This window comes from Thermobia domestica, chromosome 11 (genome assembly GCF_964235325.1).
Source record: "Thermobia domestica chromosome 11, izTheDome1.hap1.1, whole genome shotgun sequence".
Taxonomy (NCBI): Eukaryota; Metazoa; Arthropoda; class Insecta; order Zygentoma; family Lepismatidae; genus Thermobia; species Thermobia domestica.
Window position 1 is genome coordinate 263683785 of NC_137464.1, and position 25851 is coordinate 263709635.

At 34.5% G+C, this 25851-nt stretch overlaps 1 protein-coding gene across 2 annotated transcripts in view; it reads left to right on the top strand.

Annotated features, from left to right (window-relative positions):
- Positions 1 to 3462: 3462 nt before the first annotated feature.
- Positions 3463 to 25851, top strand: part of LOC145665028 (uncharacterized) — a 46850-nt gene continuing 24461 nt past the window's right edge. For both annotated transcript variants that reach the window (XM_081732241.1, XM_081732242.1), the window contains exons 1-3: positions 3463 to 3618; positions 10299 to 10467; positions 13815 to 13932. In XM_081732241.1, coding sequence (XP_081588367.1) covers positions 10306 to 10467; positions 13815 to 13932 — 280 coding nt within the window. In that variant the 5' untranslated portion in view covers positions 3463 to 3618; positions 10299 to 10305. The remainder of the gene's footprint in view (positions 3619 to 10298; positions 10468 to 13814; positions 13933 to 25851) is intronic.

Here is a 25851-nt window from a genome sequence, read left to right on the forward strand (position 1 = left end):
AACTCCAGGTCCTAAATGTATGTACCAATGACCTTAGATTAAGAGTTATTATTATTATTATTATTATTATTATTATTATTATTATTATTATTATTATTATTATTATTATTATTATTATTATTATTATTATTTATCTATCACCTATAACAGAGCTTAAGCTCCAATTACAATAGGCATTGTAATTATGTAATTAGTAATATACAGATTTACGAACATACAATGTATCACAATATACATAAGCTACCACATTGTACAAATAATCAATAAAATATAAATATTCGAAATTACATTGTACAGATAATTAATATAATATAAATATTCGAAATTACATTGTACAGATAATTAATATAATATAAATATTCGAAATTACATTGTACAGATAAATATTCGAAATTGCATTGTACAGATAATTAATATAATATAAATATTCGAAATTACATCATAATTCTTAACCATAGCACAACATTATAGGCACAGCATATTATGAAGAAGAATATACCAATAACAAAAAATAGAAAATAAAGAATATAAAGAAAAAATAGAAAATAGAAAGAGACTTAAAATAAAGAATAAAATAACACAATAAAGCGAAGGAAAGAAAACATACATGAAAATACAGAAAGATAATCTCTTCAAGGCAATATAAATTCAATATTTCAAAACAAATTTCAAAATAATTTCTAAAATTTAGTAGTTCTAGGCCCTATTAACAATTACAAGTATTATTATTTTATTTAGTTAGACTCTCCCTTAAATTCACCATGAATACTTTCATGGTCATTGCAAAATCGATTTCATTTGTTCCTTTCACAGTATTATTATGTTTCCTGGAGAGTCTTGTAAGTGGCGAGTTTTCCCTGAATGATACACTGAATTAGATTTCTTACAGTAGAATGGTTGCCGATTACGTAACGCATTCACTTTAACATTGAAGTTCAATGATTGTAAACACTCACCACATTCCAGAAGCCCATTTACAATTTTATACAAAAATAAATGATCTGTTATTTCTCTCCTTAATTCTAATGTGTCACAAGTAAATTCATTAACTAAATTATCATAAGAAATATTTTCTTCATATGAAGATCTTCTATATTTCTTGTAATACATATGTCGCAAAAATTTAATTTGAATTCTTTCAAGTTTCTTAATATAACAGTGATAAAAAGGATTCCATACCACGCTTGCGTACTCTAATCTGCTTCTTACATAGCTATTAAATAGCTTGAATGCAGTTTGAATATTATTTAAATCTTTAGAATTTCGTAGCACAAAACCAAGTGCCTTATAAGATTCATTAACTATTTTTTGTATACGTAATTCATATGTAAGTTTGTTGTTTAGCCATACACCCAGGTCTTTAGTAATTTGCTTTGGTTAATGTTTCACGATTCATAACATATTCATGGGTGTATGGAGTACATTGCCTTGAAAATGTACAGATTAAGCATTTCTTTATATTAAAATTAAGTTTATTTTGCAGCGACCATATGTAGCATCTATCTATATCTTGTTGTAGCTCAATAGAATCCAGTTGGTTAGTTATCTTCTTTTAAATTTTAAGGTCCTCTGCAAATAAAAGACATTTTGAGAAGTTAATAACACGTGGTAAGTCATTTATAAATAATAGAAAAAACAACGGTTCCAAATTGGATCCCTGTGGTACACCTCATTTACATTGAACATATAAGAGTGTAATTGCTTATATACTACAAACTGCTTCCGGTTGCTTACGTAAGAAGAAATTAATTTTAGTAATCCATAAGAAAAACCAAAATTAGACAACTTCTGAAGCAAAATGGTATGATCCAATTTATCAAATGCTTTAGCAAAATCAGTGTATATTTCTAAATTTCAAAGTGTTAACATGATATATATAAATATTAGGTCATTATCATGAAATTTTAATTTTGGATTTTTTTATCCATGAAAGAAAAAGTTACACCACTCAAATTTATCCGGGTCCTGGGGAACAATTATAAATCTTTATTTTTTGATAGTTTCAAAATTTAAAGGTAAGCCTAATATACTGTTCCCGAGGTAGTCATGTATCAAGGTAGTCATGTCCAATGAAAGACATGAGTATCCATCCATTTGATCATGTTACAATCTATCTTAGAAAACATTATACACAACATTCACCATTCACACCTCATACTAATTCAATTTTCCCGTCAAAATTTTAAATTCCCGCCAAATGTAAAGTGTTACTTTTAACATCATATTTTTGATATATTTGTACCTATAAAAGAAGAATAAGCAGAGCCAACTAAATCTAAAAAAATATTTCAAGAGAACATTTATCAATAAATATTTTTGACAATTCCCAAATTTAAGAGGTGGGCCAATTTACTCCTCCCAAATTTTAAATGAAAGCATCAATGTACCCAAGTCTTGTGGAAGGGAATGGACCCCTATAGTCAACTATATATCCACGTAACGTGATAAACTCTCATTAAAGGGGATAAATTAGGTGAAAAGGCTCCATTTTTTTGTTTTTGGTAATTTTATACACATAAAAGGGAATAAGATGGACTACTCAAATTTACAGTGGTATATATTTGAGAACATTTACCAAATTTTATTTTTGTGATAATTCTGAAATCTCAGGGGTGTTTTTTATATGTCCCTTCCAAAATTTAAGAGAAGTGCATGAATATACCCATGTCTTATGAAAGGGAATGAACTGTTATACTTTTTCATATAATCATATAAGGTAATAAAGCCTCATCAAAAAGATAAAATAGGCCCAAAAACCTGGTAATTTCTTACCTATACAAGAGAAGATATGGACCATTCAAACTTACTGAGGTACACTCATGTCCAAAATTTTTGTCTCATATCTATAACTGTCTTCTTGGGAAAATATAATTTGATAATGATTTTGCAGGGTACTTTTAATACTGATACTACGTGTATAATCGGGAAATGTATGTATATTTGTGGTAAATTTCATAGGAAAAGAATTATAAAATTAAAACTAGAATGAGTGAAACAAAATGTTGCTAAATGGACGACAATGTTTATTTTCGTTTTATTGTTCTTATTTACTGCTCTTTTGACATGAAATTTTCCACATACGTGTCTTTGCCGATTATACACTTACTAACATTATAAGAAGTACCGGACGAATTCGTTATCAAATCATACTCCCACAACAACATATTTATAGACATGCGACAATAATTTTGGACATGAGTGTACATACTCTGGTTCCAAACTTGTCCAGCACCCAATGTTACCCTGCCCACATTTCCATGGTACAGAATATCAGTTTATTTTAAATCCATTTATTTAAATGTTAAAAGGTGGTATCAAGTTAAATGGTCCACCCTGTATGTTTATTAGAAAACTAAATGCAAATGGGGTAACATCCTCCTTTTTTCCCACCCTTGTCTGTTGTACTAGAAACAATTCTGGTTATGAAACTCTTCAGTACTTCTTGGCAATAACTTTGTACAGAAAATGTATCCAACCCTGTTCCCAGAAGAAATGTGTCGTCTGTTTTTGTGTGTGTAGTGGAAGGGCTTTTTAACAAATATAAAGAACGGAAAACTTTGTTTTTTCAGTCCAGTTACCTTCTGAAGGATAATTGGAAATGCAGATAAAATACGTTTGGTAATTTTTAGATCAGTGCAAATTTTATATAAATTCCCGTTCTAATTGTGCATGAACAACCATATATCATTTTAGTGCAAAGCTAAATTTTATGTAATTTCAAATTCATATATAGAGGATTGTATTGTATGATGTCTGATTGCTTGCGCAGTACAGATTAAGAATATGGAGACTAATTCATATAACTTTGAAACACATTTCACGTTGAAAATACATAATACTTTTATTTCTTTCTTTTGTTGGCGCATGCTGTTGCAGGTAAAGTTGACGGATTCCACCTGAAATTATGATTGTGCGACTAATTGCATCCTAATGCATTTTAGGCGTATTTTCGTGACAACTGTCCACCACTTCGTATAGACTTACGGGCTTACATACCATAAACAATATCCCTACAAACTTGTGGGCCATGAAAGCGATTACGCCTGAGAAAAACACGCACCAACCTGTAATAGGTAATCACTAAAAGTTAGCATTGCGTCGATTCCAGTTTAGGACAGGACGAAACTGAAAGACCTGGATGGTGATTCTTCTGTAGGGAGCAGGCATTTCAGCGACAAACGGTATGCATATAAAGGGAGATAAAGGCGGAAAACACGTTCTCGCATCCATGTGATAGGTGGTCCCAAGCTAATATTGCATTACAGTCGCATAGTAATGAACTGTACTTTTTAATACTGTTTCTATGTTGACAAATGACTTTCATGTTCTCCATCTACAGAAGTAAGTTCCTTAAGCATTACTCTTCCTTTGAATTAACAGATTTTTTTTTTTTTAAAAAAAAAAGACCCCTTGTTCTTACAATACAGCTAGATTAACAGTATTGCCAACCAATCTAAAATTATTTTTTTCAAATGTCACTACGTCATAATATTACATATCACAAATCTACTGTACATGTAAAACAAAAACTTACAATAGGCCTACTATACTTACTATGCAATGTTGCAAACTAAGGATACCGGTACCTATCGCAAAGCAACCAAATTTTCTAGGGTTTTGGAGCAGTAACAACGCAAATGACACGGACGGATAAAGCATGTCCGAAGTACTTAAGTATCAAATACGACGTTGATATTATGACGTATTGTATTAGTATGACGTATGACATATCGTATTAATGTATAATACTATTGTATAACACTAAAGTACCTTGAATCTGCGGCTGTCTCACTTGCGTAGTTGCTGATATAGAGGAGATCAAAATGTGGGTGTTTGTAATACCGTAACGTCCGTAGTTTCTAACACTGAATATCAAATTTCATATTGTAAGTTTTCGTTTAAAATGTGTATTTAAAATATGTAATAACCTGCTGTAGTGCCATAAAGTGGCAACACTAATCTAGTGGCAACACTAAACAATGTCGCGATGTCGGTATTTGCATGTCACAAGCTTCAGTGTCTTTTTATCTATTAGGTTATAAGTAAAAAGGGCATATCGAAACAGAATGCGAAATTTTCCGGTCGCCATTGGCGACTAGAAATTTGGAGCTGGCAACCAGTGTTCAGTAGGAATGGTTTCTGGCTAAACACACAGGGCTGCGCAGTTTCTGTTTCGCACGAAAATAATTGTCACTGAGTGAGAGAAAACATGGAATGACATTGAATCAGACACTAAAAAATATTTACAATGAAACTTCATTGCGAGTTGCAATTGTCACATTTTGTGCAGTTTTACCTGTGAGTACTGCTTATGTGAGAGAGACTTCACCAGTCACAACAGAGTTAAGATTGCCTAAAGGAATTAACTGAAGACTGACACACTGGATGATTTACTGACAATTTCCATCAATGGCCCTTCACTTAAGAACTTTGATCGGAAAACTGCAATCGACAACTGGTACTTGGTACTTCAGTGCAGAGACAGAGAGTGTTACACAGCTCTGAAGTCTGAAGGCAAGATATTTTTTAACATGTATATGAATTGTCCAATTCAAAATTGATTATCCTGAACCTAATTGTCTGGTTTTAAAATTTTATGCCCTGATGTAATCTCTTTCTTCGTCAAACCAAAGGCCTTGGGGAGGGAGGGGGGGAGCTCTTACAATTTCTACGCGAAAGATACTGGTGACCATCATTTTTGGATTGGCGAGTGCGTCTGACTGAAATTTGCGCCCTGGTCCACACTGTATGTAATAATACAACACTAAATGAAATAATAAAGAATAAATAAACTAGACACAAGACAACACTTTAAATGAGTGACGATTAGTGCTCTCAAACGGGTCGGGTCGGGTCGCTCGAGTCGGATTACGGGTCGGGTCGTGTCAATCGGGTCAGCTCGAGTCGGGTCAGTTCACTTGGGTCAACTGAGTTTAGGTTGAGCTTGAACTCGGCTGGAGTCGAAAGCTGCTGTTTTTCACTAGCTGCCTAATTAAATATAGCAATTTTCAATTGATTTTATAGAAGCCATAAATCTATTTTGAACACTTGCAGCTAGTGCTTTTATGGTAAATGCTTATTTTTGTACTTGTGTGTACTTTAATTTTTAAATGTGGAAGATTGATTTTACCAATCGACTGTAATATTAATATCTACGCCAATATGGAGTCTGAATTGAGAACAAAACTAGAAGTTGTTTAAGCAAGGCCAAAAGAAAGATTGGATATGGACGACCAAGCCCAAGCGGGGCCGCGGTGGCTCAGTGGTAGAGAATTCATCTCTGGTGCATGGTATCCATGGTTCGATCGTAGCTTGTGCTAAGTGGGCTTTGTGGTGGAGAAACGCCGTGTAGTGGGTTTTCTCGTGGTTCTCCTGTTTCCTCCCACTTTCTTCATTGCACCATTGCATTCATTTCTCATGGTCACCATATCCCTTAGCCTCGGTGCAGAATCGAGGGACCTTAAACTGAATATTTCATTTTACTTCACCAAGCCCAATAATATCGATACAAGAATAAGATAAAGATTGGATATGCAAGACGAAGTGCATAGTAATCTTGCTCTTGGCCTTGTTTTGGTGATCACCAAGTAGCGATGACCATATTTTCTTGCTTTCCGTATAGTATGAAAGACCATAATCAAAATCACACTTGGTCTTCATTTGTACCGATGAGGCGAGCATTCTTGGCTCTTGTATAGCATGAAAGACCACCAAGACTACGAAATGCAGGACCAAGACTTGACTGCAAGACAAAGAATAAGACGTAGTATTGATGACCAAGACCCAGGGAGCGAATTGTTTGAATTTCATTTGTTGGGCTGAAAGTGATGAAATAAAATTAGTACTTTATAATTAATTATCATACTGTATTTTTAAATTACAAAATTCATATTATGTATCTTCTTACTTGCAACTATATATACTGTAAAATACGTTTTAATTACCGAGAAAGAAAAATCAAAGTGGCGCGGGTCCCGGAATCATAAGAACCTATTTTGGAATGAACCTACCATCACCTATTAAATTTACATCATCAGCATATGCCATAACCTGGTGAATACCGTTCAACTGTAGGCCCTGATTGCTATCTTTGATTTTCCTTATAGCGTATTCCAGAACGAAGTTAAATAATAATGGCGACAACGCATCTCCTTGTTTCAGGCCATTTTCGACGTGAAAGCTCGTGGACAAAAATTTTCCTACCCGGACTTTACTCTGGGATTCATTTAAACATATCTTAATTAATCTAATTAGCTTTCTCGGTATTCCAAGTTCTGTAAGAACGTTGTATAATGTTTCTCTTCTAACCGAGTCGTACGGCTTTCTAAAATCAATAAATAGTTGATGTACCGGGGTATTGTATTCCCACTTTTTTTCGAATATTTGGTCGATAGTTGATAGATTTCGTCTAAATCCGCACTGATAATCTCCAATAATTTCATCTGCGTATGGGGTCAATCTTGCTAATAGAATATTTGAAAGGATTTTATAGAACGTTGGCAGAAGAGAAATGCCTCGATAATTATTACAGTCAGTTTTATAAAGGAATACCATGTCAAATACAGTTCTTCTTTGTTGTATGCTCATGATACCAAAGTTAGTATTTAGAGAGTTACTTCTATCTTGAGGTTGTTCTCAATCATCCAGATCACATGAAAGGTACCACAGTCCTTGTTGTGTTTGGGCATTCGAATGTTTATATTAATGAACACTCCTAACATTTGAATTAAGTATTATATGTGAAAAGAAAGAAGCAACAGATTTTTCCTTGTACAATATTATTCTTAGGTAGGAGCCCTTTCTTCTGGTCTAGTGACTAGCATGCGCCTTTGTTCACTGGTCCCACGTTCGATTCCCGGCGGAAAGGCCTCAAAATTTGCACGTACTACGATGGTTCGGGTTCCACCTTAAACAGTATGTCCACGTATCATATAGCATAGATTCTGAAAAGGATGGCTAAACTTAACCAATCAAAATACATCCGTAATAGTGGATTAATTTAAATTTAAATATAAAAAAATGGGACGAGATAGTGAATCGAATCTGGATCTCTGACTTGCCGTATCAGCTTGTTAACCACAACAGAAAATACAACACAGGTATAATGTCCGGCTTAGCACCAACTCGGACAGTAATTGTTTTGTCTGATAGAGGAGCCAAATGGTTATCGCACCGGTACGGTAAGGTAGAGACCTCTGATAGTTTCTCAGCCTGATCTCACTTTTTTACATCTTGAATTTAACAGCAAAAATAATCTGAAACACTCAATGCTAAATTTGGATGAGGTCAACCTCGACAAGAATCGCGGTATACTTATAAATAGCTTCATTCAGAGAGAGAAATTTTACTGATTTTAAATATTATAAATACGAGGAATGATCGTTAAAAAAGGGTTGCAAAGCCTATTATGGCTTATGTGTGACACATAGCTGGAAGATCAACACACCTGATGATAGAGGGCACTCAATAATAGTACTCGATGTAATTAATTTTTGTTCAACCTTTTGTCACAACGACAGATTAAGTTTTCTATAACATTTGCATAGAAATCTGCGTCAAGTTCTCGTAGCCACCGTGAAACAATGGTTTTGAAATAATCTCATGCCAGATAATGGTGGCCAGGCATTTTTTGATTTAGAATGGTTAAAAGATGAAAGTCACTGGGGCTAGGTCAGGGCTATAGAAGGGGTGCTTTAGTTGTTCCAAACGTAACGTCAGTAGTTAAAGTACTTACTGGGTCTACCGCTGTGTCCATCTTTCTTTGAACGAACAACCCACTTCCTGCATGTTGCTTTGAAATTTAGCCCTCCCCATATACCTTTACAATGTGTCTACGAAAATCAGCAGGTGTAGTGTTTTTGGCCCACACGAACCGCATCACTGACCTCACTTCTACTCTTGACATATTTTTCAGACGAGTCATGATTTTTAATATCCGCTTCTTGGGTATGCATAATCAGAATCCGAAGTCTCAAACCTGCACCAAGACAGACATGTTATTAATCTACAACTAATTTTCTTTAAGTTACAGTGAATAATATAAAAGATTTATGCCTTGTAACCTTTTCTTTCGATCATCCCTCGTAATAGAATTTTCAGGTTATGCCTAGAAATTCAATTAAAGCAATTTGTCTACGGATAAAAAAAAAAAAAAAAAAAAAAAAGCTTGAAATGAATTTCAGTGAAATATTTCGAATAATAAATAGCATCTGTAATTTATGTATAATTATTATCTCCAAGTTTTGTTTCAATGTGTAGGTGACAGTGGCGTACGCAAAGAGGGTTTCGGTGTTTAAAACTCCCTTGATCAAAATATGGAAAAATAAACATTTACTATATTGAGATACAGGTACAAAAACTACGCTTGTCCTAAATAAAAAGAACTAACTATGTGGCTTATCGAACCCGGAGGTTGAATGCCACATTCAGAAAACCTTTCATTGACTTCTGTCCTTAGCCAGCTGAATCCACTTTTCTACTTTGTATTTGTATTTCTGCGAGATCCATCCTAATATTATCTTTCCATCTGCTCCTAGGTCTTCCTAATTGCGTTTTCCCGATTGAGAATCTAGTTAAAATATTGAAAGCGTTTGTACTTTCTTCCATTCTGGTTACATGACATGCCTGCCTGAGACTCTTACACTTGATGACCCTAACAATGTTAGGATTCCCGGCGGGAGCTCATGTGGTTCGGATTCCACGTTAATCAGTAGGTCCACGTCTCATATAGCCTCGCTGCTGAAAGGGACGCTAAACTCAAAATAAACTCAACTCAACCTAACAATGTTAGATAAATGATATAAATTAAGCAGTTCCTCCGTATGAAGTTTCCGCCGTTCTCATCCCTTTTGGGTTCGAATATGTGCCTCAAGATTCTATTCTCTACTACTTCCAGTCTGTGTTCCTCAGTCAGAGTAAGTGACCATTTTTTACAACCATACAGCACAACAGACATAATTATGTTTTATATACTTTAACCTTTAAATTGTTCGACAAGAGTTCACGAAAACAGAAGAGTTTGTACTGTCCTAAAGGGAAATGAAATTGGGTACTTGAAACCCCCCCTTGACGAAATTCTTCATACGCCACTGGTAGGAAAAATAGAAAAGGAACAGTTGTTATTATTGTTTTATTTGAAAAGAACATAATTAAATAGCATGTAATAATAATCTTTGAGAAGCCGACGTTCTTCAAGTGAGGTGGCACTTGATGGTAATATTTACTTTTTTTTCTTTTCTTACGTTACTTAAAAAGGAGCTTATCGTTAGCTGTTTGACCTTTGATTTCTCTAATTGCAGGTGAGATATGTTGTTATCTTTGTTGCGGAAGCATTTGTACGGTTCATTTGGAGTGAAGAAACTTACAGTCACTTTGTGTTCTATAGCGGTGTCGACTCACATTGAACAAAAGCAATTTTATCGTTCTTATTATAGTTCAGCAACTGAGGCGAAAACAACTTCAAAAATGGTAAGAATGTATAATTTTCTTTACGAAATATTTAAATTATTTTATTTATTTATTTATTTATTTATTTACTTCTTTAGTTAGTTTGGTGGTTGGTTGCTTTGTTAAAGTGTATACGCACCTTCTTTGAACTTCTGAATTTGGAGCTTGCAGCTAAATATTTTACTCTGTTTTATTTTTCAAACTTCATTGTATCTTTAAGTATAGATTGCCGTGCTTCTTTACACATGTATATTTTCTTACATCACTGGTCATTTAAGCAGTAGAAGTTGTTGCATGTGGTAAATCTAAACTAAAACATTTTTAAATATATTTTTTAAAGTACTTACAATTCCAGGGTATCAAGTCATTCAGTTTTTTGTGTGATACTCGTCAAAATGCTTTATATACAGAATGAAATCTTTGAGTTCTATGTCCTACGGTTATGCTATCTAGGCTAAAGGAGACAGAGAGAGAGAGAGAGAAAGAGAGAGAGAGAGAAGAGGAAAAAAGAGGAGAAGAAGACGGTGATGATGAGAAATGAATGAAATGATGGAATGAAGAAAGTGGGAGGAAACAGGAGAACCCCTAGGAAACCCACACACATGGTGTTTGTCCATTACAAGGTTCACTTGGCGCGAGCTGGAATCGAACCACGGACCCCACGCATCAGAGGTAATGACTGTGCCACTGAGCCACCGCGGCCCCTTACATTATATAGAATTCAATCCGTTTTCCACATCGAATCTTTATCTTTTGGTGGTAATAGTGCAACATTTCTCGGTGAGCTTGGAGGATAACGAAATAATCCAATGTGTCCAATCTAAAGTTGATTCACAGGGTTCTCCCGTTTCCTCCCTTCATTTCATTCATTTCTCATCATCACCGTTTCCTTTAGCATAGCCGGTATAATCGTGCGACGTAAAACCCAAAAGACTCCATTTCATTTCATAATTTGAAGAAGTTCAAGTTAGGAGTGAAAGATGTGAGGTGATTTGAGCGGTAGTTTCTTCATTTCTGTTAATAAACATGGAAATGATTTGTTGAACCAGGACAGTAATTTGAAAAATATTGATGCTTACAAGAAACTTTTTGACTGTTGTCTTAAATATATCGTACACCCGGTGGAAGGTTGTTACAAGTAAAAAATACGCATTTATGGGAACATGACTTTTAAAGTTTGTTATTTTACCAAAATCTCTCCTTGGAATACTGGTATTTCTGCCATTGGTACTGGTTAATAAATTTATTTAGTTATGTTTCTGCGAAAATACTACCAGATAGAGCTCGCTCCTATCTCTTTCTATTCTCTTTTGAGCGATGATAACTCAAAATTTCCATTTTTTGAGATGTAATACACTTCCACCGGGTGTGCGATATGTTATTTACGTAACAGAGCATACTTTACAGGAATGATTACTTTCTGTTAAAGCGAAGCGAAGCGAAGACCAAATTAGAATATCAGGGGAAGTTCACTTGCACCAAAATTAAGCTACCTGCCTTACTTTGATGTCTCCAGGTAAACTGGTCATCTCATGTACAAATACTATTTTAATATGTTCCCCGTTTCCTCAAAAAACATGACCCAATCACTTATTAGACAAGAGAGCTACATACTTAGTGGAAGCTGACTACTCTTCAGGGGTGTACAATGATATATGCAACTGCGGTTAAATTTATATAACTATCCTAACGTAATATTGAAATAATGAGGAAAAACGCTTTATAGATGAAAAAAAAAAAAAAAAAGTTATTTGTGGCTTATCTAAACATTGCAGAAAACGGACACGAATTGGGTCACGCCCCTTCCCGCTGGTCTAGTGGTCAGCTCGCGCGACTCCGGTTCATGTGATCTTAGGTTCGATTTCCGGTGGAAGAGCACTGAAATTTCAATGCATTCGGATTCCCCCTTAAACTTGTAGGTCCACGCCTCATATAGACTTGATGTTGAAAAAGGACGTCAAACTCCTATAAACACATAAACAAACTAGTATGCTTCACTTTTACTAGTTAATAACAACAATAATAATTATACTAATGAGCATTGAAAGAGAGATTCAAGAATCGTTTTTCATTAAAACACATACATCTAGGTAAATATAGAACAAAGCTACTTAATAAATACGAGGCGTGTTTTTTAAGTAAGTGCCGTTTTGATTTATTTATTTTTTTTTAAAGAAATATACTTTTCATAACAATTTTATTGTTATATGAAAGCCTGTTCCTTTAGTTTCTGCTAATATTAAGGCACTTATTGTACCGTACAACAAGCTTTTGAATACCATCCTCATAGAAGTCTGCCACCCGATTTGACAACCACTGCAACACAGACGTTTTGACCTCATCATCATTGTCGTGGCGCTGACCAGTCTGTTTTTTTTAAACCTGAAGAAACTTGTCAGATAACGACATAATCCTAATGCGTCTGTTCTCTTTCAGTTTTTCAACTTTCTTCATCAAGTCCTCGGTGATGACAGGATGTCCTCACAGTCCTCATCATGAACATTCGTGTTGTCATCTCTAAAAGCTTTAACCCATTTCCTTACTATTCCATTGCTCATAATGTTTTCTGTGTACTTCACGCCTCTATCACTAAGAAAACGAATTACAGCGCGTATTTCTCAATCGGCGGGATTCTCAGTCAGTGGAGGCATTTTAACTACTCCAAACAAACGTAAATAATGATCGAATGTTTCCGTAATGGCGTCTTGGGCTTGCTAACAGATGCATATACACAGTACGCATGCGCGGGATGCCGATTGCAACGCTCCAGCGGCCGAATTTCAAAACTGCACTTACTTAAACAAAAAACATACCTCGTAAAAATTGTGATTCTTTAATTAGAATTTAATTAAAGCACAAGAAGTACAAAATATACACTGATCAAAATTCTATAGTTCAATAATCTGCTTAGCACTTTGCTGCTCAACCTTCCATTTGTCAGACATACAATCTACACACAGTTCAGACACTCCGCTGTGCATACAGAGCTTCCTGTTGTAACCTTCACGTCTTGTCTTTTTCTTGACATTTTACCTACGGCTATGTCTGGCATTACTACAAGAAATATCAGGTTTTATGTTCGTTTTTTTTTTACGGATCGCGAGAACATAATAGTCAAACTGCCCTAAGTTGAATAAAAAGCCTTTTCAGTGGTGGATAAAGTTGGTATGATTTGCTACAATGGTATGTTAGCGTGTACGTATATTACAGTGTCTTAAAATACCTAGATTAATAAAGAACTACGACTTGCGAAACCTTTTACCTTTATGCGATCGACAATTGCTAAAGGTTGTACACCGCTGTTCTAGGATAATGAAAGAAGAATTCTATGTAAAGATGGGTGGTAAATACAGGGCTTCTTTTTTCAGGCAAGAATAGTAGACTTACGAAGCGACACACTTACAAAGCCTACAGAATTGATGAGGAAGGCGATGTATGAAGCAGAAGTTGGTGACGATGTGTTCCGGGAAGATCCAACAACAATTGGTAATAATAATAACTTTTTACATATATAAAATCTGAAGCGGGTGGTGTATTTACTTTTTTTTAATTATATACTCCCCAACAGAAATTCAAATATTCCCTGTAGATTGTTTTGTCAGTGACTTCAAAACGAATTTATAAACTTTAGTAATGTCCGGTAACTTCTATAAGATGTTCTACGTAGATAGAAAAATGTAAGAAATTACGAGCACTTGAGTAAGTAGAAGTGAAGTGTTGTCAGTTGGAAAAAGAAAAACCTAGTTATCACAATATTGCGAGCGGCGATTATATTCCATGAGAAAAAGCAGAAAATATGTAGCAGATTTTCTTCTACATACAACAGGTAGCGCTTTCGGAAGATGCAACTTCTTCTTCAGCCTGTGGTAGACTTCAAAAAGGATTTAAAAAAAAAAAAAAAAAAAAAAAAAAAAAAAAAAAAAAAAGGAAGGAAGGTTAAAAGTTAGGATTCGTAAAAAACAAATCTTCTGTCAAACATTAAAACACACGGGAATAGAAACTGTCTGACATTGTACACTGCTGTTCACTGTTTTCTGTTCTTGCTTTTCAAATGGTGAAAGTTTGTAGTGAAAAGATTACTCCAAATAATATTTATTTTTCCTCTGTCTAGGTTAAGTGAGAGCCTTTCTTTGTGAATGTAATATGGTTCTTTAATTTTTCGTTCGTTACTGTTTTTGATTTTTCAATTAAACATGATTCCACGATATGATGGTTACAATCTCTAAGATGCGTTGCTAGACCAGAGAACTGTTGCGGATTTTGAGGTACGAACGTGCTCGTTTCACCATTTTTTAACTTTCCTTCATGTTTTTTCTATCCTTTTTGAAGTCTACCACAGGCTGAAGAAGGAAGTTGCATCTTCCGAAAGCGCTACCTGTTGCATATAGAAGAAAATTCTGCTACATATTTTTTGCGGTGAGTAATAGCCTTTCTGCTTTTTCTCATTGAAAAACCTAGTTGTTTCTCGAAATATCCAGAAACTACAATTTATCTACCAGTTTTAAAGAAATATGAAGGAAAGTAAGTTTAATATAAATGTTATTTTCTTTCATTAATTGATAATTACACTTTCTCTACTTGAAATAAAAGAGAAAGAAAGGAAAAGTCGAGTTGATCCATTCTTTTGGAATCTATTAAAATTAATAAGGTCGAAGTGTCTACCTTTGCTAGTGACTGTACAACTAGGCCAAGAATTTGGTCTACTATGAATGTACAACGCCTACACTTATCTCAAAAATAAAACAGACACCAAAGATGCAAAGAATTGGTTATTCCAGTAAGGTGCGTTTTTCTTAGGGTTGCCAGACATCCGTATTTTGTACGGACAGTTTGTATATTAAAACTTGTGTCCGTACCATACTCTTAAAAAAGTGACAGAATGTTCGTATTTTTGTTTTGGACTTAGAAAATAGATTAATTAGTTACTGAGAAAAAAAATTGAATATTACCTTACTTCCACATTTCCTGTTGTAAGTTTTGTTTTCTTTAAAGAACAATTAGTACAAAATATTCAGTGGTTTAATTTCGATTTTTGATTGCCCTTGCTAACTGTCCCTCTATTTCTCGTCAATTAACTATTTTTAGAGAAACACTATTCACATTAATAATTTATGCGGAATTCCACAATATGTCTTTGACTTGTGGTCTTTGTGGTTGTCCCTCAATTTAGTTTTGACTCTTCTTTGTGGTGGACAAACATCGTGCTCGTTGATTTTCTCGGGGTTCTCCCGTTTCCTCCCACTTTCTTCATTCCACCATTTCATTCATTTCTCATCATCGCCGTCTCCTTGAGTCTAATCGCCATAACCGTGGGACGTAAAACTTCCCACGGAAGATTTCATTTCATTTTTATTTTTGACTCCTGTAAACATTTATTCCACTGGCAGATTTAACACTTCGCAAATTCTGTGAATGTTAGTACTAAGATGGTTGAACACTTACTTTGGCTTGTGTAATTTGTCTATGAGATTTCTTCAGAAAGCTTGTAGTTCTACATTTTGTTTTATCAGGTGTGAATTCGTGAAATAATTTTTAATTGACAATTCAACTCTTTGTTGAGAACCCTTACATTTGTCACAAGTGAGCCCAACGTATCGAGATCCAATTCTTGAAGTAATGTAAATATCCTCAGAAAACACCTGGTAAGATTTTATTTTGTCACTTTAATAAAACTGCTAATTTCCTCAGCTGTGAAGTTGTGTAAACTCGAAATGATCTGTAACAAAAATATAATTAATGTAATAAAATATCAATTAAAACTGTCCATGTTATTTTATGTTCTACTTCAAATGTTGACTGTATTGTTCCATCTGTAATCTAGGTTGTCGTAATCTAAGTTAAATCCTGGTCTTGATAAAAAAAAAAAAAAAAAAAAAAAAAAAAAAAAAAAAAAAAAAAAAAACACCAACTCAAAAACATTTTTTTCTGTATTATTGGAACATGGGTATAAAACCTAGTTCCGCTGTATGTTATGCCCAGTGTCCTGTATATGTTTCGAGACGCCGGAAGTGGAAGATTCTCCCTTAGTGTCTCTGATATGCTCTTTATCCCTGGTTGAAGTATTCCTCTTGGTCATATCAATATAAGATTCACTACATTCGCACAAAGTATTGAAAAAAAAAAAAGACATTCATCCTTTTTTTGTTTGTTAGTTTGTTTCTAAGTAGATAAACTTTTGGGTTTGAGTTTAGCGTCTCTTTCAAAAAACTTTCGAAAGTGGTACTAGATTTTACCGAAAAATTGATTCCAATAGTATTGTCTGTTTGCGTATGAATTCCATACGTTCTTAATGGAGTGTTTAAAACTTGTAATATTGTCAGAAATCAAAGATGTTAGCCACTTAGTCAATTTGTAAGTTGGAAAATTCTTTTGCCTGAGATTTATCCGTCCGAAAGGAACATTTTCTTTGTTAATTTTCGGTAGGCCAAAAGTGAACGGTAATGGTGGGTCGTTTACTTTAAGAAATTTGGCTGTGATTTGTTAATGATCCAAGGATCTCCGCAAGCGGTGTTTACTTTTTTAATAACTAGATTGAGCGGATTTTGAATTTTGGAAAAGGATGGGGTTTTGATTCCGACACCACAAGTTTTCAGCATCAATCAAAAATGATACAGAACTCATTGCAGACATCAGACCACTAGTTAATTAGATAATTTACACCTAGCTTCGTTGTACGTCACATATATAGGGTGGTGCACGAAATATTGTACCATTTGTTTTGTTCATTACACATGTATGTATCATCAAGATATTACAAAATTAGTTCAGAATTAATTGTATAAGCATGGAAATTTAGTTCAATGTAGTATGTGTTCAATGTGATCGCCATTTTGTTTCACAACCTCTTGCAAGTAAACCTTTACATTTGTCACAACCTTCCTGCACAAGTCTTCCGAAATTAGACTGCACAACTGGATAGTGAGAGCCTTAAGTTGAGATGCACTTGTAGGCTTTCTTGTGAAGACATTATCTTCCAAGTAGTCCCACAAGAAGAAATCACAAGGATTGATGTCAGGGTTATGCGGGGGCCACTGGCTCCCACCTTGGTGACGGTCAGGAAACCGATCAGACATTACCCGCCCATCAAACATGTCATACGAGTAATCAAGAACAACATTTGCAGTGTGTGCGCGGGTTCTGTCTTGCATGAAGTATTAAGTTTGTAGTGGGAGACCTGTTGACAAGAGTTCTGGAATAAATCTATTTTCCAACATGTCCTTATCAAGGAATGTTTTCAGGGGTGCGGACGCTTGGTTCGCGCCGTCGATTTTTCTCCACCACAGAGCTAGTTGTTTCAAATTGACGATACAATCTCTGAATAGTTTGTTTACATGGAACCCATTTTGTACGAAAGTGTGCACGAAAACATCTTTGTGTCGCTACAAAACTACTCATTTCTGTTAAAAAAATATATATAACTTTCACCTTCTGTTCAACTCTCAATCTGCTTTCATGCGCCATCTGGAAAACTGCTGTTTGGCGCCAAGTTAATATTCGATACTAACTTCTCGTGACATCTAGCGGATTTTTCCATAAACCAAAGCATACGAATACTAATTTTCAACATTCCATTTAGGAGGGCGAGTCAAAAATTATCTACACTTTTATCATAACTTTTCTTACATTGCGCATTTTGTCTTCTGTCCTCGCATATTTTATTGTTAAACTGTTGTGGTAATGCTGTAAAATTGTGATCTTAATTCCTCCGTTTTTCTTCCTTCTGTTGCAGATATATCATGGCTGCTCCATTAGAAGTTTGCACCAAAGAGGAACAAGGAGCAGTGATCCGATTCCTCTGGTAGGAGTGTGTCAAAGGGTCAGACATTCATCGCAGACTATCATCGCAATATGGGAGAAGTGCACTATCACGTAAAACTGTGCTTTTGTGGCTCGAGAAGTTTAAAAGTGGTGCCAGAAGAGGGAGCAGGACGGCCATCAATATCCACTACAGATGACAACATTCAGTAAGCTCGAGAGATGGTTCTGGCGAATAGGCGAATCACTATCGATGAGGTAGCATCTACTTTGAACATCAGTCATGGCTCTGCCCATGAAATCATCCACGACGAGATCGGTTTGCCTCAGATTTAGGTGTGCAAAATGCGGTACAAAAGTGGCTTCACGACCAACCGAAAACCTTTTATTTAGAGGAAATACGTAAGCTCGTTGATCATTGGGTCAAGTGCATTGATAAGGAGGGAGATTACGTAGAAAAATGATGTGCATAGTATAACCCTATCTTCATGTAAATAAACTGTAGAATGAAAAGTGTAGATAATTTTTGACTTGCCCTCGTATAATATTTCATGTGTAATAAACAAAACAAATGGTATGACATTTCGTGCGCCACCCTGTATATTCAATACCAATCAATTTAGTCATGAAACTAAGAGAAAGCAAGATATCCGATTTCATCATCTACAATGTTACCAAACTCTTTGAACAATGCCTAGATAATAGTTATTTCCAATTTGAACAACATATCTGCAAGCAAAAATGTCTTCGCATTCTCTCGTCTGCTTGCCAATATAGTTATAGTTCATCTCGAAAAGAAAAGTAGAAATATAAATTCCTTAGATACTTTGGATACGGTTACGATTGTTTGATCGTGTACAAAGATAAGAAAACCTTCTTGGATTTGGACAAAGTATTGGTTAGTTTGTTATACACTGTTGCGTATGACATTTTCTGTGTGTAAATATTGTTGTGTATTTCGTGCTGTGCATCTTGTGTAAATAGAATTCATCTGTACTTCTTACATTGACTTTTAAAACTTTAACAATGCCCTCTTGCGCTGTGTATGGCTGTACAGCGAACACACGAAATAGAAAAGTTGGAGAAGAGAATGCCAAATTGTATTCAGTTTCAAACCAGGAGGATTTACAGAAATTGTGGATATCTGCTTGCAAGAGGAAAGATAAAATTAATTCGAAGAATAGTGGGTTATATACTTTTACGTTTGTTAATTAAAATTTTGTTCCAAAGAAATCAGCACAGCATAATTTTTGATGTTCATCCTGGTGGTTAAGTTTGTCGTCTTCTAACCAAGGAATCCCGAGCTCGATTCACAGTTTGGAACCTGCTTTACATTGTAATTCCTATTCTTAGGACGTCATCACCAACCGATTGAAGGCAATGACAAAGCGTCGCGGGCCCACCTTGTCCAAAAGCTTTTTATCACAAACCTGCCCCCATTATAATACTTTTCTCTGTGATTAAACCTAAAATTTAAAGTTCATACAAATTCTTTTATAAGTAACAGAGAATTTATCTTGAGCGTACCGAAATTTGGTTTATAACTGAATTAATTTGCTGCTTACATAGAGATTCAAGTATGCAGTATATATAACAGGTGGAATATGAACCCGCTGCTCCTGCGATTCGAAAAGGAGAAGAAAAATAGGGACGTAATTTTGTCAGCTACGGTTGACATATCTTGGAATCTCTTAATGCTAGAAACATGAAATTTGGTATATGGACTTCTCATTTTAAAATCAGTGTTTTGTGATATGTGGCCTAGATGGAAAGAAAAAGGAGTGCGAATGAGAAAGAGGTGGAAATTACAATTATTATATAAGATGTCCATATCTCGAAATCTCTTAAAGTTAGAGGCATGAAATTCGGTATTTCGACTTCTCATTTTAAATAATTAGCTATGTGTTTAAGCATGTTTTGATATTCTCCCTAGAAGGAAAGAAAAAAAGGATGATACAGTTGTTATAATTGAATGGCCATATCTCGAAAATCGCTAAGGCTAAAAACATGAAATTTGGTAGTTAGATTCTTTATTTAAAATAATTAAAGACATGTTTCAGCTTTCTCGATACTTTCCTTACGATGGAAGAAAGAAAGGGGATAGAAAGAAAGAGTCAGAGTTGCAATTGTTAAAATAAGATGGCCACATCTCGAAATTTCCTAAGGATAATGGCATGAAAATTCGTGTTTTGATTTTTAATTTAAAATAATTAAAGACATATTGTAGTGTTTTTAATGTTCCCTTAGAAAAGAAAAATGTAGGGGTTGTAATTGGTAAAATAAAATAACCATATCTCGAAAATCCCTTACGAGTAGAGACATGATAATTAAAGACGCATTTTAGTGTTTTTTATATTTCTCTTGAAAAAAAAGGCAGAAAGAAAAAAGTAAAAGGTCGCAATTGTTGTAACAAGATACCCATATCTCGAAATTCCTTAGGATTAGAGATCTTAGGAACAGGGGCGTCATTTAGGGGGGCAGGAGAGAGCAATTGCCCGCCCCAAGATTTTGAGGAATACATATACTTTAATCGATTGTCTACTAATATACTAGTACAAAACGTGAAAATTTTATGTCGGTTTTGCTCTTGCCCCTTCAAGAAGTCTGAAATGACGCCCCTGCTTAGGGATGCGAGAAATGCGAGGTCGTAGGCTAAGCAGATGTGAGTGTATGGGGCGAAGTCCTCAGGTAGCCAAAGGCTTGTTATACAATAAAAAATATCCATGAGAGACTTCGCATGTTTCTGGATATTGGTTTCTGAAGCTATAATTTAATCACGTAACTGCAGTTCATATGTGATTATTTTCTTCAATTCAGTAGTGGTTTATAAAAGGACACATTTGAAATGAAAATTTATATTTAAATTCATATAATTTTTTATTCTTTCGTGTCAACTTTATTTTCTGATGATAGAAGACAATATATTCGAATATTTTCATAGCTGAGGCTTGTTATGCATAATTTGTCTTAAACACCCTCATTTAATGTTACATGTTTCATTTTTTTAAAAAATAGTATTATTTATGTAGATGAACCAGGGAAAAGAAAAAAGTAAAGTCCGTCCTTTCCCATTTACATTTTAGCCGTCATTTGCTCCGTTCATTTTGATGAAGAGTCAAAATACAAAAGTATACAGGAAAAATTGCTTAATTATTCTCCTGTTAAAAGTAGAAAATTGAAGAGAGATACTGTTCCTACTTTACATCTTCCACGTAGTATTAGCAATGATGGAGACCAGAGGAGTGACAGAAATATACGACTGAAGAAAAGAGAGAATCGTAAAATGGTTCATAATATCTTGAAGGAGAAAGATCCATCTCCTTTCACATCGGCTGATGTATCAGAAAAAAATGAGCATCTGGATTGCAGAATGCCGACCGATATAGAAAAGCTACAGAACAGAATCAAAGATTTAGAAAAAGAGAGAGAGAATTTGCTCATAAAAAACAGGGAAATTCACAAAGAAACGTTAGCAATGAAAGAAGAGCTACATTCACTGAGGAATAGTATGAGCAAGGAAATCATTTCCAAAAGTAATGAATATATTGTCGAAGTATTTTACGCCAGGGCAAGTACAATGTATTCTAAAGAAAGATGAACGAATTCTTTGGAGCACAGAGGCCATTGCTCGGTCAGTTTGTTTGAAATATGTTAGTCCTAAACCATATCGCTACTTACGTAATGTTCTTAATTACCCTCTACCATCGGTATCGACTTTAAGGAGGTGGGTAGGTAAATTGGATATTGATATGGGACTATTGCGTCAAGTTCTTGCACTAGTGAAGGCAAAGGAAGAAACAATGACAGAATTAGAAAAGTTGACTGTCGTATCGTTTGACGAGATGAAAATAAGTGGACTTGTTTCTTTTGACAAAAAACATGAAACAATGGGTCCACATCAATTCGTGCAAATAATAATGGCTAGAGGATTGTATGGGAAGTGGATGCAATTAATTTACTTTGATTATGACAAGTCAATGACTAAGTCGACCTTGAAATCACTAATAGAAGCACTGGAAAACAATGGCTATAAAGTAGTTGCACAAGTGAGTGATTTAGGATGCACAAACCGTTCTTTATGGAAACAACTGGGGATAACTAACGAGAACAAAACGTACAAAAAACCCGTGTGATAAATCACGAGAAATATTTATTTTCGCAGATGCACCCCACTTGCTAAAACTAGTAAGAAACCATTTTGTAGATAAGGGATTTTCTCTTGCAGATAAGGAAATTAGTAAAAAAAATAAAAAATAATAATAATAATAATAATAATAATAATAAAATAAATAAATAAAATAAAAAAAGTGGAGAGGTTAATTAACTTATCACGAAGACTAAAGATCGCATACAATATTACCCATAAACACTTACAAGTTATAAATTTTAAAAGGCAAAATGTGAAGCTTGCTGCACAATTGTTATCAAATACTGTAGCTAAAGCACTGATGTTTTGCAGAGATAATAAAATGTTACCGTATGATGTCACTCCGATTGTCGACTTTATACAGCTTGTGAACGACTGGTTCGACATTTTTAATTCATCTACGCTGTATAACAAAAATGGTGTACGAAATGCATTTACGATGAACGAAGTGCAAATATCAAACTTAAACGATGTCAGTAGCTGTATGGACGGAAATAAACAAAAACTGCCTTTTCAGATCGGATTTCAAGTAAATTGTGAATCTTTAATTTCTTTATTTAAATTTGTGAATGAAAAGTTTGGAGTAAAGTTCCTCGTGACAAGGAAATTAAATCAAGATTGCTTAGAAAACTTTTTTTTCTTATATCAGAGGCATGGGTTCAAGTAATGACCATTCGGATTCTCAAGGATTTAAGTACAGATTAAGGCGGTATATAATGGGAAAGCATTCTGCTGCTTTATTCACCCATGGTAAAAATGTCAAAGCCAGTGAAGAATCTTTTACGCAGCAGGAAACAATAACATCTGCATTAACTGAAGATGTATACTTGAAAAATTCCGCACTGCAAGAGGAATTATGTACAACAGTACACCTGTTGAAGCATTTTTTGCCAGATGATGAAAGCGAAAATGAAGATCAAATGTGTTCATTTAATACGCATGACCTTGAAGAACAAAGTCTTGAATTTATAGCTGGGCGAGTAGCTTTCAAATTTAAAATCAAATATCCAGAGCTCTCTGTCAAAGAACCTCTTCAAGGACTGCAATGTAACTGGACACAATTTATTTCTAGAGGACGACTGTCATTTCCATCAAAGGAACTTCTAGACACAATAAAAGTAGCCAAGAAATATTTTCTTGATTACCATGGAGAATTTATTCGCAAAGAAAAGGGCATCATTAAAAAACTAACAAGTATCATAAAAAATGAATTTGATAACAAATGTGCACTGGAGGTTTTAACGTACTTTATGCGACTTAGAATATATATAAGGATAAATGAACTAAATAACCAACTGAAAAGCTTTTCCTCCAAAAGAACATTAAAAAAAAAAAAAAAAAAAAAAAGTGAAGTGAGGGAATTAAAAGTTCAGTTCAGAAATTTGGATTGGCAAATGCAAGTGGATTAGGCCTACTGGGGATACCACTTAAGAGGGAAAAAAAAAAAAAAACGCACTATGGACAATACCTCTAGGGTGGTGAGGAAACTTGTCTAAATAGACTTTTTTATTTGCATTTTTTAAAAATAAAATATATTCCCAAGCCGACATAAAATTCCCGTAATATAATAGACATCTAAATTAGAAATAGCAAATAAATATCTAAAAATATGGAGAAAACTGTAATTTCACATCAGATTCGAAAGAGAGTATACGACAGCAAGCAGACGACAGCGTAACTCCCGCCCGAGTGTATGTCGAAGATGACGTTAATGCGCGAGTAGAACGAAAACGCGTCCGCTGATGGACTTACCTTGTCTTATTTCTACCATGGGTTTCCTTAACCCTCTGGCTAGACATTTCTGACAGGTCGGTACCACTTTCGAAAGTTCCTTATGAAGGTTTAAAAATGTTTTCAAGGATAAATTGGTTTCTTCAGGGATCTACAATGTTTCGTGCGAATGTAATGAATCCTGTATTGGTATGACAAGGATAAACACTTCAACCAGAGTTAAAGAGTGTATCAGGGACACTAAGGGAGAAGAACCTCCCGCTTTTGGCCTCTCGAAACCTCTACAGGATAGAGGACGTAACATAGAGTACACACCACGGTTTTGTACCCATGTTTCAATACTGCAGAAAGAAAGTTTTAGTAATTTTTCATCAGGACCAAAGGACCTAAACTCAACTTAGATAACGGCAACCTAGATCACAGATGGAACAATATAATCAACATCTCAAGTAAAACATAAAATTAATGGACAATATTTATTGATATTTTATTACGTTATTTATATTTTTGTTACATATCGTTTTCCAGTTTACACAACTTTACCGTTGAGGAAGTAAGCAGTTTTATTAAGGAACCTAAACAGGATCTTAACAGATATTTTCTGAGAATATTTACGTTACTTCAAAAATTTGATTAAGGCACATTGGCCTTACTTGGAGCAGAATTGTCAATTGAAAATTATTTCCAAATTCACACCTGATGCCAACAAAAGGAACGAGCTTTCAGAAATTTCGTTAACAAACTATACAAGTCAAAATAAGTGTTCAACAGCTTAGTCTTCAAATTTATAAAATTTGCGAAGTGTTAAATCTTCCATTGGAATAAATATTTACAACAACCAAAAATAAATTTAAAGAGAAGCACATAGAGCATAAATTAAAGACACGTATTGTGGAATTCCGTATATTATTATTATGAACAGTGTTTTAGTAAAAACACTGAATTGACTGAAAATACAGGGACAGTTACTAAAGGAAATCAAAAATCGAAATTAAGTCACTGAGTACTTTGCACTAATTGTTCTTTAAAGAAAAGAAAACTTACAATAGGAAAAGTAAGGATCCAGCGATACAGTAACAAAAAGATAGTGATGACGTTCTCAGGGAGAAAGAAAACATTCAATTAAAGTAACAAATACAAAGGCACAAATTGAGCCACTTTTCTTATGAATATGTACCCTGTAGCTTCTATAAGTAGGTTATTAGTTACTATTTATTTCCCACTCCATTGATTATAATTGTTCAAGAAAAATAGTGAGAGTGGTGGGAGTTTACGAACATTGCAGAGAATTGTGAGCGAGGAGAAAAAATCTCGTAGTAAAACTGGAAATAAGTTATTCGGTCGATTATAGAAACTCAAGAGAAAAATCCTCGTCTTAAAGAACCAGTCACACATATAAACTTATGGCCCCTTGCTTCCATAAATATAAATGTCCAGGCAATTGTCCTTAGCCCTCCTAGGACAAAAACGTTCTGCCAGTAGGATAAATGTATTGTTATATGTTTGTTGTTATTATATTTTGTTGAATTGGAACGTATTTCTTACTTACAATATACTAATACCAACAATAAAGTTAATAAAGAATAAGAAACATCACATTACATTTTCAAAATACAATATTACGAATGTCTTTGCAAAGGACAAGAATTACATTTGAGTAAAAATAAGCTATACTATGCTTACATTTTCCGCATAGATTTAATTATACTGTACTTATTTATAAAGTAAATATAAAATAGTAAAATACACTCATTCACGTGTTACACAACAGA